The sequence below is a fragment of the Clarias gariepinus genome, chromosome 2, assembly GCF_024256425.1.
Source record: "Clarias gariepinus isolate MV-2021 ecotype Netherlands chromosome 2, CGAR_prim_01v2, whole genome shotgun sequence".
Classification (NCBI taxonomy): Eukaryota; Metazoa; Chordata; class Actinopteri; order Siluriformes; family Clariidae; genus Clarias; species Clarias gariepinus.
Window position 1 is genome coordinate 17,193,117 of NC_071101.1, and position 17,657 is coordinate 17,210,773.

General features: G+C 35.6%; 1 protein-coding gene across 3 annotated transcripts; it reads left to right on the forward strand.

The window, feature by feature from the left end:
• Window positions 1-1,435: 1,435 nt before the first annotated feature.
• Window positions 1,436-12,746, forward strand: hrh2a (histamine receptor H2a). 3 transcript variants are annotated; one of them, XM_053485927.1, is made up of 4 exons: window positions 1,436-1,500; window positions 10,572-11,956; window positions 12,116-12,215; window positions 12,315-12,746. In XM_053485927.1, the coding sequence occupies exons 2-3, from the start codon at window positions 10,830-10,832 to the stop codon at window positions 12,120-12,122; spliced, it is 1,134 nt and encodes a 377-aa protein (XP_053341902.1). In that variant the 5' UTR covers window positions 1,436-1,500; window positions 10,572-10,829; the 3' UTR covers window positions 12,123-12,215; window positions 12,315-12,746. The 3 variants fall into 3 exon arrangements, with proteins under 3 accessions (XP_053341902.1, XP_053341887.1, XP_053341895.1); XM_053485912.1 differs by having other exon boundaries at window positions 10,572-12,215; XM_053485920.1 differs by having other exon boundaries at window positions 10,572-12,215; window positions 12,318-12,746.
• Window positions 12,747-17,657: the final 4,911 nt, after the last annotated feature.

Consider the following 17,657-nt stretch of genomic DNA (forward strand, 5'->3'; position numbering starts at 1 on the left):
ATAGTATGTCATTTTCTAAAAAACTGGACATAAACTGTCACAGCAACTCTTGATCAGTTGAGAGCAAAGTACATGAGTAAACGTAGAGATACTCTATGGAAAAAATCTAATAAAAGTCCTCGATTTTCAACTGTATTTGAGTAAAAGTACAAAATTTCTCATCTTTAAATTTACTTAAGTGTCAAAAGTACTTAGCTTGTATGAGTCCACAGTAGCTTTCAAGTTGTAGTAAAAGAATCTTTTTCCCGACTATGGGCGTGCTGTCTGCAACTGTCTCCACTTCTGATTGCAAAGAACTTTCACATGATTAAGTGAAAGAGAAGGAAAATCATAGAAATATGTTTAATAATCAGCCAGGGGTGATTTTATAGCTTTAAATATATTACTTTGAATACAGTGTGTAATGCATGCAATGCAGAAATATAGTGAAGTAGAAAGTACAGACATTTTTTTTTGTAGGATGTGGTGGAGTAAAAGTAAACAGTGTCCACTAATAAAATAATTCAGGTAAAGTACAGATAAATAAAGTACAATCTTAAGTACAGTCACGAAGGAAATGAACTTAGTTACCTTCCACCTCTGCTCATGGAAACCTAGCATCTCCACCCACATTACACGTTTATGATGTGATTGGGTCACAATCCTGAACGGAGAAAAGGGGCCTTACAGAAAGAAAGGGACAAAATGAAAATAATTATCCTAGATTAAAATATTCGAACGCATCACTTTTATAAGTCTATTACTTACAGTATGATTGCATAAAAATCCGAATGTGTCTGTGTGTGTATTAGCAGAAGAAAATAAACCTCTACAATGCTGGTAAAATGCAAATAAAGATGAGGTCAGTGAGAAATGTGGGCTGTACAGTGTCTAATAATAAAAAACATATTAGCAGCATCAATGTCACGGCTGACAGCATAATTATCAGCTGTCTCCACACTACTGCTACTCCAAACATCAACATCGATTATATTCGTTTATGGTCTAATGCACACATAGTCACATGAGTTAAAACCACCCTGAAAGACTAGGAATGAAAATGATTGAGAGATGTTCTTGTTGTTGTTGTCATTGTTGCTGTTTTCCCAAATGGGCCACTTAGAACCGTACCCTGTTAGAGTACTTTTATCTACCGAACAAAGCACACAAGAGATTGTTAAAATGGTGGGGGAAAAAACAAAAGAAGAAAAATTATGGCCATAACATGGAAAAAGCGAACCATGATGGCTTACTCATACAAGATTATAGACAGAGAGGTGAGGACGGACAGCTACAGTGACTCACATAGAAATAGTTCTCTTACATAGACACACATGCATTAAGAGACAAGCACGCCTACTTGAAAAGAACCCATTTAGCCATGTGATTGGCTAAGAGGTGTGCGTGGAGTGTGTGAGACAGACCGAGAGAAAGGAGAGTGCAGAGAGAGAGAGAGAGAGAGCATGTGTGTGTGTGTGAGAGAAGGGGAGAGAGACATCGCTGAAATGGAGGTCACTTAATGTAAGTCCATGCTATTCCTAATTTATGCTTTCTTGATTAAAATACATTGTTTTAAATGTGTTTTTTTTTTGTATTCCAAAATTATGTGGATATAGAAAACAATGCATAAGCTGAACTTATAAGCAGAAGTTCAGTGATAAACACCAAAAACCTGGTAAAGGAAAGGGTTGTGAAATTAGTTAGATATGTGAAAGAAGAAGAAAGTGTGTAACATGCATGACACTCTCGGTCACCTTCTCTTTTAGTCTCTTTTGAACTGCTCTGCTGTAAGCAGCGTGTGTGTGTGTGTGCGCATTTGTGTGTAAAGTGCATATGTTTATGTGCAAGCTGAGAGACAATTTGTTTATAAGATCTCTTTTAATTATACAAAGATTTTTTTAGTCGTGGGTGTAAGAGAGATAAGAAGAGAGATAGAGTGTAAAATCGGAAGAGAAAGTAAGAGAGCAGAATTGTGTGCTTCTACAATCAGCAATTGTTCAAAATACAGTAGGTGTATTAAGAACAGGCAGTGCACACAGGCAGCGCTCACATCAGCATAAGTGTGTGATGATTAGGAAAAGAGTGAAGAATGAAGGAATATGTTTTTAAATATATCCGATCATATATCCAATCTACTTTTCAGAAGAAACAAACTGTGGAGTAGACTCTAGGGGTGTAACAATCAATCAACTTGGATTGATGAATTGATTTACACAGTAATGTTTAAAATAAATCAGTGCAGCAAACATAATACAAGTATTGCATATTAGAATTAATTATAAATCAATTATTATACCAAGTCTGTTATATTTTTGTGTTTTATATATATATATATATATATATATATATATATATATATATATATATATACAAAGGCATAAATAAAATTATTTGTGTACAAAATAACAATAAACCATGTGTATAATTTAATTAACTAGCCAAATTATTTGTCTGTTACAATGAACTTACGTAAACTGTCCTTCTTGACCCTAGACGCTACATATACAGTACAGTGCAGTCAAGTCGTAGCAAATTTCATCTTATCAAACATTTAATCATCGCCTTATGAAGGGACGGCAGCACAAAATTTTTATGACTCATTAAATTGAGATGACTGTGACTATGAGTTGAGAATGACAAACAAAGACAAAGAGGAAACATAGACAGAGAAAGGAAGCAGGACAGTCATAATCGATGGAGATATGTCAAAGGAAATAAGGATATACGTCTGACTCTGATTGTTTATTCAAAATTACCACTAGGTATGAATGATTGTGTGTGTGTGTGTGTGTGTGTGTGTGTGTGTGTGTGTGTGTGTGTGTGTGTGTGTGTGTGTGTGTGTGTGTGCATGGTGCCCTGCGATGGACCGGTGTCACAGCATTCCCAGAATAGGCTCCATTTACCGTAATTCTGGACAGAATAAAGCACTTAATAAAACCGAATGCATTTTTAAGCAAGAAAAGAGCAATTTAACTTCTGCTTGAGTTAGTATAGAATTGTCAATTAATAATAATATTCAATTAATTTAAAAAATTGTGCAAATTCTGGTTTGATCAAGAAAAAGTTAATAAGGTTTTTTGTTGTTTGTTAATTTTTATATTCTCAGCTTTCTTAAGGGGCTCTATTAGGAAGCTATTATTAAAGGATTTAAGGATCGGACCTTTCATAGTAAAACAAATCAAATTACCCTTTAAGGTGCTAGATCGATGTATTAAATAGTGATGGTTTTAAATTTTACTTTTTTTAAAATAGCTAATGATTATATTATCTTGATGTTTTGGTAATAATTAACAGGCATTTAATATGCATTAGGAAATATATACAGTATATACATACAGAATATTATTAATATTTTCTGTGACCTGCCTTTGTCTTATCAAGTGATTCAATGAGAAAATCTCCGTGAATTTCGATAAGTGGTCTCTAGTTAACTTGATGATACCTTTATTATGACTAAGATTTTTCTTTGTTCCTGGTGGCTTTTCTACTGATACACTAATTATGAGACTGTAAAGTAATTTGACAATAATAAAGCAAAATCTATGTATAATAAGATAAATCATAGGACACTTTTGCACAGTTATATGCATTAATATTAATTAATTTCTCAAAATATATTTCTGTACCAGCATAACACCTCAGTGCTTTAATAGAAGAGATGTTTAAAACAGGTTGTATAGTAGAATACAGTAGGTTGTAAGTAGGCCTTAAGTCCTGGATAAATATTGTTGACATTTTCAGACTAACCAGGTCAGATTTGCTGCATCAATGCATTCAAGCCTTCACACAAATAAACACTAGCAGCAAAGCCCACGTCTGCAGTATGAAAAGCTACTCAACAGTCAGCTTGGAAGGAAGTGCACATCAAGCTGACACTTGTGGGTCTGAAACTCCATCCCGACACTTAACCATGTACATACAGGTTTCAATCTCAGTAGAAAGGCAACAATAAGCATTCTTTTTCTACATGTTTCTATTTAAAGACTGGTAGTCTAATTTAACTGAGGGTTTTGTTAAGTGTGCATGTATACTTCACTGGTTATGTTCTTTAATGATTTTTTCCCTGCATTCTTTTTGTAACTGTTCCTTTCAGGCACAGGTTAAGACATTCGGTCCCAAAATTCTCTGATATATTTTTGAACAAGTGAATTTTGCCACACCCACTTAAGTGCTACCTAGTGAAATAAAAAAGCTAAAGAACCAGCACTTGTCCTTATACTTCTATAGAAAAAGCTAAAAAGCTCCTTCTCTTTCTTTCCTTTATGAAGCTGTTAGGGTTATTTTTAGCTGGAGCTCTCAGATGAGTCATTCACTGAACACTCAGTTCAAATTAAGCTGTCTATCTTAAGTCGTTTAGCTACCGAATCAAAACAGATTGTTTAAGGAGACTACTGTCATGTTTGGTGAAGTGTCTAAATGTGGCCTGAATTATATTCAGTGTGTTTAGACATGAGGCAAAAGTCTGATTGTAGATAAAAAGGAGTGTCTGGTTGCAGAAAAAATTAAGGTCAGAACTCATGATTTTCAGATAACATGAAAATGTGAACCAGAAGTTCCCTAAAATAGAATCGATCAAAAATGTTCACCTGGAGAAAATGTATGTAAGATTTTATTGTAACACTGAAACAAAAACAATGTTCAATTAAGGCTATAAATTATCTATTCTCCATAATATTCTTATATTCAAAGTTAAAACTTAAAAATAAAGTGCTTTGCATTATTGTATCTGTAACCTTAATGTTGCTGAAACGTTACAGGGTGATTTGTACACACTCGTTGACCCTTTAATTAGGAATACCTGTATACTGTAGTTTCACATTCGTGCAATCATTCAGCTGCCAATTAAAAAAAAACAACAAAACATAAACATGGTTTACTTTGGGGCATCTTGTATTCACTGTATCCTCAGAATCCCGTTCACGGCTGAAATCAGTGGAACTTTATATGGCCATCTGCAGCTGTAGCTGTCATTTGACTCAAGAAACCTTTTTGTTAATCACACTTGTAAAAAGTGGCTAAATGTGAGCTTCTGTAAACTTCCTGTCCACTCAAACCGGTTTGTCTATGCTCCTCTGACCATAAGGTCCCAGAAGATCAGCAGTTCCTAAAATACATAAATTAGCCTGTCTGGTCAGTAAGATCGCTTCTAATGCTTGGTGTAAAACTAATCATAAAATTCCATGCACTGCAGTGATTGGATAATTGCACAATTGAACAAGAGTATGTGTGTTCCTTAAAAAGTGGCTGAATATAACTTGAAAAACTTTCTTATTTTAGTTGTTTTGTTAGTAAGCCTTGAGGTTTAAGTTTTTTTCTTATTAACTTTCATAAAAGAAAAAATTGTGAGGTGAGGAAATAACTATTGAAACATAAATCATAAAAAGAAATTTGGACAACATTCAATGTAATTATATCTGTATAACAAGTAGGACTCTTTTTCATTGACAAATGTCCACATTTTTATTGTGTAATAAAAGTTAAACTCGTTGGGACTTGCTTATTTTTATTAGAAAATACCCATCTTCCGGGTACAGTAACAGTAGCTAGCCTTCATGTTAAGATGCATCATTGGCTATTTTTTGGTAACAGTACATTCTATACTGTTTTATTTGTGTTGATATCATAGTCCTCATCTCACAATAAATTTGTGTGTGTTGGGTGGAGGGTCTTCTGAAATGCTGACTAACATGTAACAGGAATGCATAAAATCAGAATATATATATATGTCTATATTACACAGAGGTGTGTGAATAAATATACCTTGTGTATTCCTACCAGTGGTCTATAATAGTAAAATATGCAGTTCATCACATTCTCTAGATGCTTTTTCTTGCTCAATTATTTGCTCCTGTTTCCAAAACTATTGGGTCTGGGTCTCTCAACTGTTTTTACTATGCCATGAACTTCAAGGAGTTAAGACACACTTCTTTTGCTTATGTTTTATGACATTTATTACAGTGCTTCCCATAACAATTTCTATAAAATATAGCCATAACCCTGTCACATTGTAAGAAGCAGCTTTATCAAACCTGAATGGTTTAAGGATAAAATGACCTCCAACCCCAAACATGATTTCTCAGACTGCTCAGCCTTAGAATAACCTGTCAGTTCAAACCTAAACAAAAGCTTTATTTAGAAATTTAGAAGAAAGAGTCCCTTCACCGCACCATGTAGCACAGAGCGCTAACATCTTTTACATTGACTGTTACAGATTTAGTTACATGCTCTTGGCTCAAGATGCTGATATTATTCAAGCTGATTACATTTAAACTGTGCATTTCCTGGTACTTCCTGATTATGTGCTGTAACTAATTCAGTATTAATTAATGAAACATGATTCATAGTTTGCAAGCCATTAATCTAAAATAGCTACTAAGGCATTTATGTAAGACGGATAACAATATGTGAACACAAATTATTGATTTACTTCAATTAAATTCATTTTAGGTTTGTTTGCATAGGTCTTTTTTTTTAACAATGGACATTGTTGCAAAGCAGCTTTGCAGAAAAGGAAATTTCAGATATTAAAACTGTAAAATCCAAGATACATTTATAGTGTTATCAATTTATCCAAATAATTCAATGGTATGTCATAGCTAAATCCCAGGATGATTTGAGATTAAACCTTGAGAGGAACTGGCCTCAAAAGGAAACCCATGCTCATTCAGGTGATACCTGGTAGCATGATTATAAATAAATCCCTTCTATAAATCGGTGCTATATTGTCAAAAGTGCAATTACAGCAAGTTTATTTTAGCTAACATGAATTCCACTTCATTGAGGTTATTAACTGTTTACTGATGAAGACTTAGGTCCACTGTTCATGGCAATTATAGTCCTAAAACTATAAGAAGGATTACTCTCCAAAGTCAACGTAATGGTTTCAAAGTGGAAGTGTTCTTAGTCGTCATACAGAACGTACTCTTAAGCAGAGCATGTGAGGTCATCCTCAACATCAGTGAGTCAGCTTTGTGTGATGAGAACTCCAACAAAACGTTGGACACCTGTATGGATCAGGCAGAAGGTCTAGAGAGCGGAATGGGTCATATAATTAGTCATGCTCACTGTAAAAGCAGGAAGTCCAGCAGAACCAGCTATAACAGGAGAACAAAAGCAAGAAGGAAATACGAACATTGAAGGCCTTCTGGAACGTAAGACAACCAGTCACTTGGGAAACAGGGAGTTCACGGCATCCAATTCATCTAAACATTTTCAGCTTAGACTTAACCCTGAGACTGTGTCTGAGTCTAAAACAATAATTGGTATAGGCTATTTCATATAAAGATCCAGCCCCTTGCTGTAGTTTTAATTACACAAAGTACAACCAAATACCCTGCACCTTCTGATGGAGGTAGGTGTGGCAGACCAAGCAGTGCTTTATATATTAAACAGTAGTATTTAAAAATCCCAGCACAATTTCACTGGAAGCCAATGCAGTGTGGTTAAAATGGGAGAACTACTATATCTTTTGGTTCTAGTAAGGATTCTGGCTGCTGCATTGTGAATTAACTTTAAAATCGACCTTTTATATAAACCAAATGAATAATGAAAAGGCAGTACAACCATCCAACCTAGAGATAATAAGTGGATGAACTTGTTTCTCTGAATCATGTAGTGACATTATATTCTTATCATAGCAATTATTGCATTTTGGTAATATTGTCTACAACAAATAAAAAAGATTGAAATTAATAATTACACCAAGATCTTTTTTTAATGTCTCTGATTACACAGAAAGAAACAGAAACGTACGCAGTTACTGTGTGATTTGAAAGCTTACTGTGGTTGCATGTGGACCTAGTACTTCTGTTTTGTCAAAATTAAGCAGAATAAAGTAAATAAGCACCCAGAGTCTAATATCTTTTGCTAAGCTGGTTTATGTCATCCATCTGTGCTAAAGCATACAACTGTATCATTAGCATAACAACTGAAGGTAAGATGTTTACAAATAATATTACCAAGAGGACACATACTGTTTATAGTGATAAAACCTAAAAACATAAATTTGTAGAACACTAAACTTTACCTAAGTGTATTTAGAGAAGCAGGCATTTACATATACTGTCAAGCAACACAAATACAGATACATAAGTAAGTAGGTAATAGGTCATTTACACCAGCAGCAGTAGGTCATTTACCACTTCAACCAGAGTCGTCTCTGTGCTATGATTTATTTTATAAGTGATGGTATGACTCATATGTAGGTATGACCATAACTGCTGTGCTACATAACAAAACCAAGCATAACCTTATGTAATAAAAAATGGGTACCATAAAACAAACATGATAATAGAATACAATCATGGACTATATGATTGACGTATATACTCAATACGCATGTTGCATAGGCCCCCACACGCTGAATAGGCCCCACAATATAGACAAGCCCTCATGTCAAAGCAACGGTCAATGGACATGTTTTGTAACGCATAATTATCCTTAGGGACATAAACAAAAAAAATAATCTCCATGAGAGCGCTGCGCAGAAACAGCAGTATTATTCCAGCCTAATGTGAGCAATAACATAGGTTACGTTACAGTGCAGTGCAGTTGCTAACCTAGCCAGGTAGTTGCTTCTTGGTCTGTCTTTGCCAGATAGCTTGTTGATCTTACCAGACATTGTCCTTGACAAATGTTAGGGTAAAGAACAAGTATTTAAGATCACCATGTTGTGCTTCATGCGTTTATATGCTCATATTTGTATACACCAAAATGTGCTTCCCAGAAACAACCTTGGACAGAATGAGCCCTTTAGCAGAATCTTGCTTAGTGACCCAAGTTAGGTCTGGCTCTGACTACAGAATACCACAGTAACATGGCTTAGCGTATATCAGAGTTAAACCTATGCTTATGCCCTTTTCTGCAATAATAGCTATAGCACAGTAGCTAATCGCTGGTCCAAAGATTGGACTTTAGCTGAATAAGTTGCATGAATATAGTGTTTACTTTGATATGATGTGAGTATTATAGCAATACAGTTACACAATGGAGGGAGTAACTCTGATGATTGTCAGTTCTTAGATTTGTTCCATCATATGCCACACCTCACAGAAAAATAAATAACCACTAATAATTAAAGATCTTTTTTTTTAATATCACCCATCTTGCAGCAATGTTATGTTTCAACGTTTTCAGAAATAGAGAAGGCGAGAACACAACCGCAGACAACCAGACGATTATATATACTGTAGTATATTATGTATATACTGTATAATAATGGATTAACTCAATGGTCTATCAGTAATGTCTCTTCAATGTAGTTTAAAGAGACAAAGCCTCTAGATTTCCAGAAGAAGGTCTCCCTTACTCTTATAAATGCGATAGAATTAATATCCCCCAACTATCTCTCTCTCTCTCTTGCCCACTCTCTCCCTCTCACAGACTGTGGTGGGAAAGGCTCCTTATAGGGGAGGAAACTAGGGGGGCTGACCAGATATGGGGAGGGTGCACTGGGTAGAAACTACAGCCGCAAGCTCCTACTGCGTGTGTTTGTATTAAACATATTTATATACCCAACACACAAATGATTATTAATTACTGTTAAAGTATGTGCAAGGGTGTGTGTGTGTGTGTGTGGGTGTGAAAGCATGTTCTTTTATTATTTAAAAAAAAAAAGAAAGCTATGCAGAAATAATATTGATATGAAGCATTAATTCTTTTATTCTAATGTCCTTTATGGGTGATTATCAAGGAGAGTATATGAGCACTGTTCCAAGACACACACACACACACACACACACACGGTCTCTTGCTTTCTCTATCTTAGTTTGTAGTGCTGGTGAGAGAGGTCTTGAGTGATTAGGCCGAAATTATCAGGCGTTAACTCCACAGTACTGTAGCCAAACTTCCATTAAGTCCTACTGACGGCGAGAGCAAATACACCACTCTGACGTAAACCCCTCAAGCACAGTATCACACTAGCTCCCACCTCCTCCTCTCCTGCTTTTATGTACACACACACAAAGACGCACACCCTTTCATCATGTTATCAGTGTTAAACATGTTATCAATGCTTTAAAAAAAATTCCACATTTAGTCTATAGGTATTATCACAGGGAAGTGGTCTTGTACATAAGCACACAATAGGAAGTATAATAAGTTATTGTTCTGCTTAGAAAACTTTCACACCTACATGATTAAGCTGAAATGTGATTCTCTTTTGGAGGTGTATGACATGCTAAAAAAAAAAGGATTGGATCACAATATTTGCTGTCCCATTTTTGGGCCATGTTTCTGCCTCAAATCCAGTCTTGCGCTGATAGATTGAGGCTGCACCCTGACCATGACCAGGATAAAGTGTTTGCTGAAGATAAATGAATGATTAAAATAGCAATTTCAAGGCACCAGAAAAAAGTCGGACTTTATAAACCAGTCCAAATTTGGAAGAAAAAAAAAATCATAGTTGGTGTCTTCACCAAGTAAAAAAATAAAAATAAAAAATAGAGCAACCATGTGTCACTCTACTATCCATGGATTAGGAGTACAAGGGAATGAGCATATTCTCATAATAAAGCTTATTGAGACATTGTCTGTCATGATAGTAATATATTGTTATAAGAGGCAACTAAATTGAGTTATCTTCTTATCCACAGATGCAGAAAGGAAAAAAAATATGGTGCACTGACTATGCTCAACACAAGAGGGCAGCAGATTCTAACATGTCTTATAAAAAGGACAAATCTGGCACCAAACAAGGATTCAGCTGTCAACCAGTGGACTTGGGGATGGATTTATTTCAACACAACTAACACAAAGCACTAAATGAGGCTCACAGGCTGGCTATCCACCTAACATCATCAATTATCCACATTGAGATAAATTTGCTATACATTCAGTGATTCAGTATTAAAATGTGGTCTCAGATAGCATTAGGTGTGATTCTATCCATCCTCATTTTGCTAACGGTGTGTGGAAACGTGCTGGTGTGTCTAGCTGTCAGCACAACCAGACGCCTACGCAGTGTCACCAACTGCTTCATCGTGTCACTTGCCATTACAGACCTTCTTCTGGGGGCTCTAGTTCTCCCTTTCTCCACTCTTATTGAGGTGACTGGTGATTGGCCGCTGGGAGCTCACTTTTGCAACATCTACATTTCGATGGACGTCATGCTGAGCACAGCCTCTATTCTCAACCTCCTGGCCATTAGCATAGATCGCTACATTGCAGTCACAATGCCTTTACGTTACCCAACACTTGTGCTTCCATGGCATGTTGGTACGTCATTAGCGGTGATTTGGTTGGTGTCCATTGGTGTGTCATTCGTACCTATTCACCTGGGCTGGAATACGGTGGACCAAACAGTGCAAAACCATGGTAAGGATGACCCTGCGGGAGACTGTCGCTTTGAGCTAAATCCAACTTATGTGCTGGTGGATTCATTAGCAACCTTTTATCTCCCCCTGGTGGCAATGTGTTGGACTTATTACCGTGTGTTCCGCATTGCACGGGCTCAGGCAAAGCGAATTCTTTCCAGACATCGAGCTTGCTCTTCAACTGCCATGTCTTCATTATCAGGAGTATCAGTGTTAGCACTACGTGAACATAAAGCTGCAGTGAGATTAGCAGTTCTGCTGGGTGCCTTTGTAGTTTGCTGGTTTCCCTATTTTACATTTTTCACCATTATGGGAATACGAAAGGAGACAGATCCTCCACGCACGGCATACTCAGTGGTGCTGTGGCTGGGCTATGTTAACTCAACGCTAAACCCGTTCCTTTATGCTGCACTTAACAGGGACTTTAGGTCTGCTTATGGCAGGCTGTTGTGTGGCTGGAGGGGTGTTAACACTCCAACAGGAACACCAATCACTCTGCTCGAAGCAGGACTGTTGAATGGACTTACACCTTCCAGCAGCGGGGCAGATTTTACACCTGGAGCCTGTGTCATGCTACAGGACATGAGTAACTCCATGAGAAACACAGACAGGAGCGGTGAAACATCTCTCAGCATTGTCACTGTTCTGTCCAATGGCCACAACAGGTATTGGAGACACAAAACTAATGGACAACAATTTGAATACACGATCCAGGGACCACTTTATAAATGTATTTAATTTTACTTAACAAATGCATCGTTCGTTTGTTACAAGGGTCCGATGTTCAATCATCTTCTCTATCTCTGTTTATTTCTCTCTGCTAGATCATAATACCTTGAATAAATCTGGAAGCTGTCTCTCTTTCCTTAAAATATTCCCAATCTATTTCACTCCAGTTTCTAATGGTCCTCCAGTGTGAAGCAGGTAGCTAAAGATGAAATGACTATAAACATTTTAATACAAAGAAGGTTTAGAAATTCTGCATTGCAAAATTGCGATTAATTTTCTTTCTGTTATTTTCAGTAGGGGTTGTCAGCCAGAGTCTGATGAAACAGAAAAGTCTACTTAAAAAACACAAATGTGACTTACAGACAATTCCTGGTTTTTGAAGGTTTGAAGGACAAAGACTATGGTGCCCTCTGCAGGTCAGTGGAGGAGTGAAAAGAAATGTGAATACTGTGTAAAGGCTGAACATTTACACTGTTTGTCTACTACTGCTACTTTGGGTGGAAAAGTGTTTAAAGTCCAAAGTGAATATATACCTTTGTAAATAAACATTCATGGTTAAAAATAATTTTAGGATTGTATTGTGTAAATATAACATGGTGTAAAAGAGTGAATAGAAAAATATCCAATAAAAATTCAAATATCAAATTATAATTTGCCTTTGCCATTTAGACTGCTAATGTGGGGTTAACTAATTCCATATTCTGTGAAGTATAAAATAAAAATTGTTTTTTTAACAACATAGTTCTGTGCAAAACCAAGATTAAAAAAAAGCAACAATTAAAGTATTAGATCAAACGACTTGATGATTTTTTTGTGTGTGTTTTGCTAAAAAAAAAAAAAAAAAAGAATGTTTTAAAGTACTTTGATGAAAAATTATAGAGATTTTCAGTGGAAATTGTTTGGCTTTTGTTTGGAAATAACCAATGCATTTTTTTTGTCTTAGTAGCACACTGACATCTCCATTCCATTCCATTTTATCAGTTCACGTTTCTTCCCTCCATCACTGCTTCACTCCTCTCCTTTTCTCTCCATCTCGCTCTGTGTGATGACCCACCCAACATTAAAACCATTCATCACTGCCTCTTTACCATCAAATTATCAAAGCCTAACACACACACACACACACACACACACACACACACACACACACACACACACACACACACACACAGACATTCTTCAATAACACTGATATTTAATGGGCTCTCCAAAGCTATCCATCATCACCATTTGTCATCAAAATATCAAGAAAATAAATGTGGTGGATGCAGACACACGCAGGACACACAGGCACACACACACACACACACACACACACACACAAATATACTAATTCCAGCAAGCCTTGCCCTCGGGTTACGTTGTCAAAAAAAAAAAAAGTTGGAAGAAGAAAAGGGGGAGATAATGACAGGACAGTGGAAATGGTGAGGGTGGGGGGAAGTCTGCACAGAACTGAAGTAGAACAATCACTGCATTGTTTGGCGAAAATTAGTGAATGAGAGCAGGGGGGGAAGACACACATGCAGTGAAATCACTGATTATAGAGAAGAGAAAAAGAAAAGTGTACAGGTTTTCCACTGATTACAGTCACGTCCTGAATGAAACTTCACCAACAAGAGCAGCTACGTTTAAGACTTCACAATTTATTTCTCTCAAGTGGGTTCTTTTTTTTTTTTACTGCAAAGCATTTATTGTACTGAAAATAATTTATACAGCAGCATATATCCCTGATACTAGAATTACACTGAGTGAAATATTTCATATAAACGAAACTGTATACATCATTTAACTTTTGAAATATTATTTATAATTCGTATCTGGTATTGTAATATGTGTATTGCCTGTTTTCCATAATACTATGTCAAATTCATTATTTCTCCAAGCATTTTTTTTTTCATTGAGAGGGCATACAGTATGTTTATCATTACAGTATATATAACATTTATGGATATATAATTGCGTGTTAAAATTTGTATGAAGGAATTTATAAGAAGAAATGCCAAAAAGCATTTTCTTTTGTAAGACAATAATATTTGACTGTGTTGAAAAACAAAAATTAATAATTGTGCTTTATGTTTTATCATTTTATAATGATAATTATTATTTAGTCTATTTATTTTTCATTGAGCTTATCCTGTGAGTAGAGTTGTGGGGAGCTGGAGCCTATCCCTAGAAACTTATTGCACAAAGCAGGGTGCCAACCCATAGCAGGGCACAAGCACACGAACACTCACACACACACACACACACACACACACACACACACACACACACACACACTCACACACTACAGGCAGTTTTTAAATGCCTGTCAACACACAGCATGTCTTTGGACTGTTGGAGAAAACCAAACTACCTGGAAGAAACCCACAAAGCACAGGGAGAACATACTGTACTACACACACACTGACGGCAAGATTTAAGCCCCTGATCTTGTAGGTGCAAGGCATCAGTGCTAACCCCTATATCATTGTTGGTAATGAATGAATGTAAATACTATGAAAACTGTTTGTTTCATTACATAATGCAATATATTGGGATTTTTTTCTCATGTCTAATAGCATAATGAGGAATATCTAGTGAAATTATGTCCAGTTTTATAGTCCAATGTCCAAAACCCTGTTTATACAGAATGCCATAAATCCACTTTCCTAATTGTTTTAATATATATATTTTTTTTAAATAGGCCAAACAAATAAATAAGTATGATGCATGTTGGGCAATTTTCCCATAGGTTCTTAAGTAATTAACACTGATTAACCAAATTAGTATAAAAGTGGAAAATAATGACATGGTTCAAAGCTGTTTTGTTCTTCAGAAACGTAATTGCCTAAATCATTAGCATTGCAATTAGCAAAACATGTCTGTTCAACTGAGAATTATTGGAATAATGTGATATCAGCTGGGTTAATGCTACGTTTTAATGTCTGCCTATTAAATTACCTTTCAACACTTATCTGAAAGATGAAAAAGAGAGAACAAAGACATGTGAGTATAAAATAAACAAATAAACTTATGGAGACAAATCAAGTGCTTTAACACTGATCAATTTGATCCAATAGGACACACAGGACTCTGTCTTAAGATCAGTGTCATTCGAGCAAAATGATGAAAGTGAGTCCGAGCGAAAGACCACTCTCTCTGCCTCCCTCCCTCTGTCACACATCCATTGTGGGTCTGTGAAGGAATTTAATATGCAACTTTTGTTATCGAATAACAGTCACATGTGTCTCAGCACATGCTGCTTGCAATATCTCTGAGAGTGCAAGTAATGCGATAGAGGCAGCAGGACCTATTCATCACTCTGGCCGTGCACAATGTGCTTTATTATTTTAATGCATTTCTCAGCAATTAAAAATGATAGATTGCAGCTTGTGGTTTTATCCAGGAGGTCTGGATGTGTGATTGTGTGGTCACTTAAACCTACAATTACTAGTGTTAGAGTGCAGCAAGAGAGTGAACTACCAATCTTTTACATCTCTCTCAGAGAGAGAAAGAGAAAGAGAGAGAGAGAGAGAGAGAGAGCAAGCGAGATTATACTCTTATACTCTTGTATCTGTCATTGCTCCCTTCTGTAAATGAGTAGCACAGCACAGCCCCTTCCACCCCCACACTCATCAGAATGTTATGTTAATTAGTTAAGGAGGATTGCATTACAGCTGATGCTCAATTAATTTGTAATTAAGGCTCATTCGTTCAGAGATTTATCAATACATCTCTCAAGCACAGTAGTATACATCACGTACGGGTAGCACAATAATTTAATCTAAAATGGTAACATGACTTTTCCCATACAGTAAATAAAGCCAAGTTGTGCGTATTAACACTGTGGAGAACGCAAATGCTAACTTCATATGTTTAATTAACTTGTCATATACATAATTATTTTAATTCAACATTATAATATTTGGTGCTCTTGAATAAATGTGCATAAATTTGTATTCATGTATTTTTGTAAGGGCAATAATAATAATAATAATAATAATAATAATAATAATAATAATAATAAGTAGTAGTAGTAGTAGTAGTAGTAGTTAGTTGTTCATTTCATATTACACTTAAAATTAAACTCATATGCACAAGGTGGCTGTACATTTAAGCAAAGCTGTTTCCATGATGTAATATTGATATTTTATATATCTTACATCATAATATTGATTATTAGAAATTTCTAACATTTCTACTAAATGTTTACAAAAGAAAATGTTTGTTGTTCAATTGAAGGGAATTATACAAATACTACAAAAATTACTCTGAAAATGTAATTTTTTTAAACATCTTTGATACACACTAATGTGCACTTGTCTAATGACACATAAAAAATAACAGTAACACTAATGCTCATCATTTCAGGGAAATTTGGTGGCATAAGGAAATTCAAATAAACAATATCATGAGACCAGCTCTGTTGAATTTTTAATTTGGACTGGTATGAAAGTATTGATTAACTTTCTATGACATAATCCCTAATAATATTGCTGATATTAATAACTATTAATATTGCTGACAGGGTGGCAATCCATCGTAGTGGTTTTTAATATGCTTGTTGTAATCCATTATTGTTTCTATAGTTCACAAAACTCTGTTTAACTGTTGATAAGATCAAATTTTCTTTGTTTACATGTCTTTCTAAGAAGTCTGCAGTGTCAGCAGTTTGTAAGAGCCAGAGGGTAAAGTTGGTTTTTCACATTTTTTAATAAAAGAAAACCTTTACAGGGTACAGGGCGGTAACACAACAAGTTTATTTTTTTTTTTTCGTAACTTCAAGAGAGAAGAAATACAAAAAAAAAAAAAAACTATAATGAAAATTAAAATTCATTTAAATACCTTTGATAATCGAAGAGAACATGTAGCACTGTAGCTATTATATTTATATCTTGCATTACATAGAAAAAGATAGCATTTTACAGATAATGACCCATTTTAATCCTTAGCTAACCATTCAACCCCTGGAATATTTTCATCATCAGTTCTGTCATATCCTGTATACTACACAGACTAAATGTTTTTATCTTAGTTTTTATCCATCACTGTCTTGCACTGTGTTTGCAAATGTAATGACTTTTAAATGTAAAGTCCATAACAATTAACTTGGATATGAAGCCATGACAGCTACACTAATGGTGATGTTAGTTAGTCAGATATTAGTTTACCATCCTCCATCCCTCCGCTTCTATTCCATGGTGCATGATGGTACAGTCCGGTGTTATTATTTGTTTGCTGAATATAATTTATCATCAGTCTTTTCATTGCCATTTTTGTATTGGCAATGATTTTTGTATTTTGTGTTTGTATTCCTCCGTGTGACTACATTAGACAGTTATGTAATCGTACATATAGTAAATGCTTTATTTAATACACGACTTTAATCCGCTGTCACATCATCAAGTGCACATAAGAACTCACTCAAAGATAGCAACACACGCCACACAGTCATCATTAACAAACACATTCCCCTAACCCTCACACTCATGGGTTTCCTCTGTGAAGGACAATCTGCTCTACATTTGTCCCTGCCATCTTGCACCTCTCTGCATGAGTGTCAGTGGCCTGTACGTGTGTTTGTATACTATATGTGCATCCCAGTACTACATCCCAGTTTAGTGGAACAACATGTATGTACATGGTAATACATAT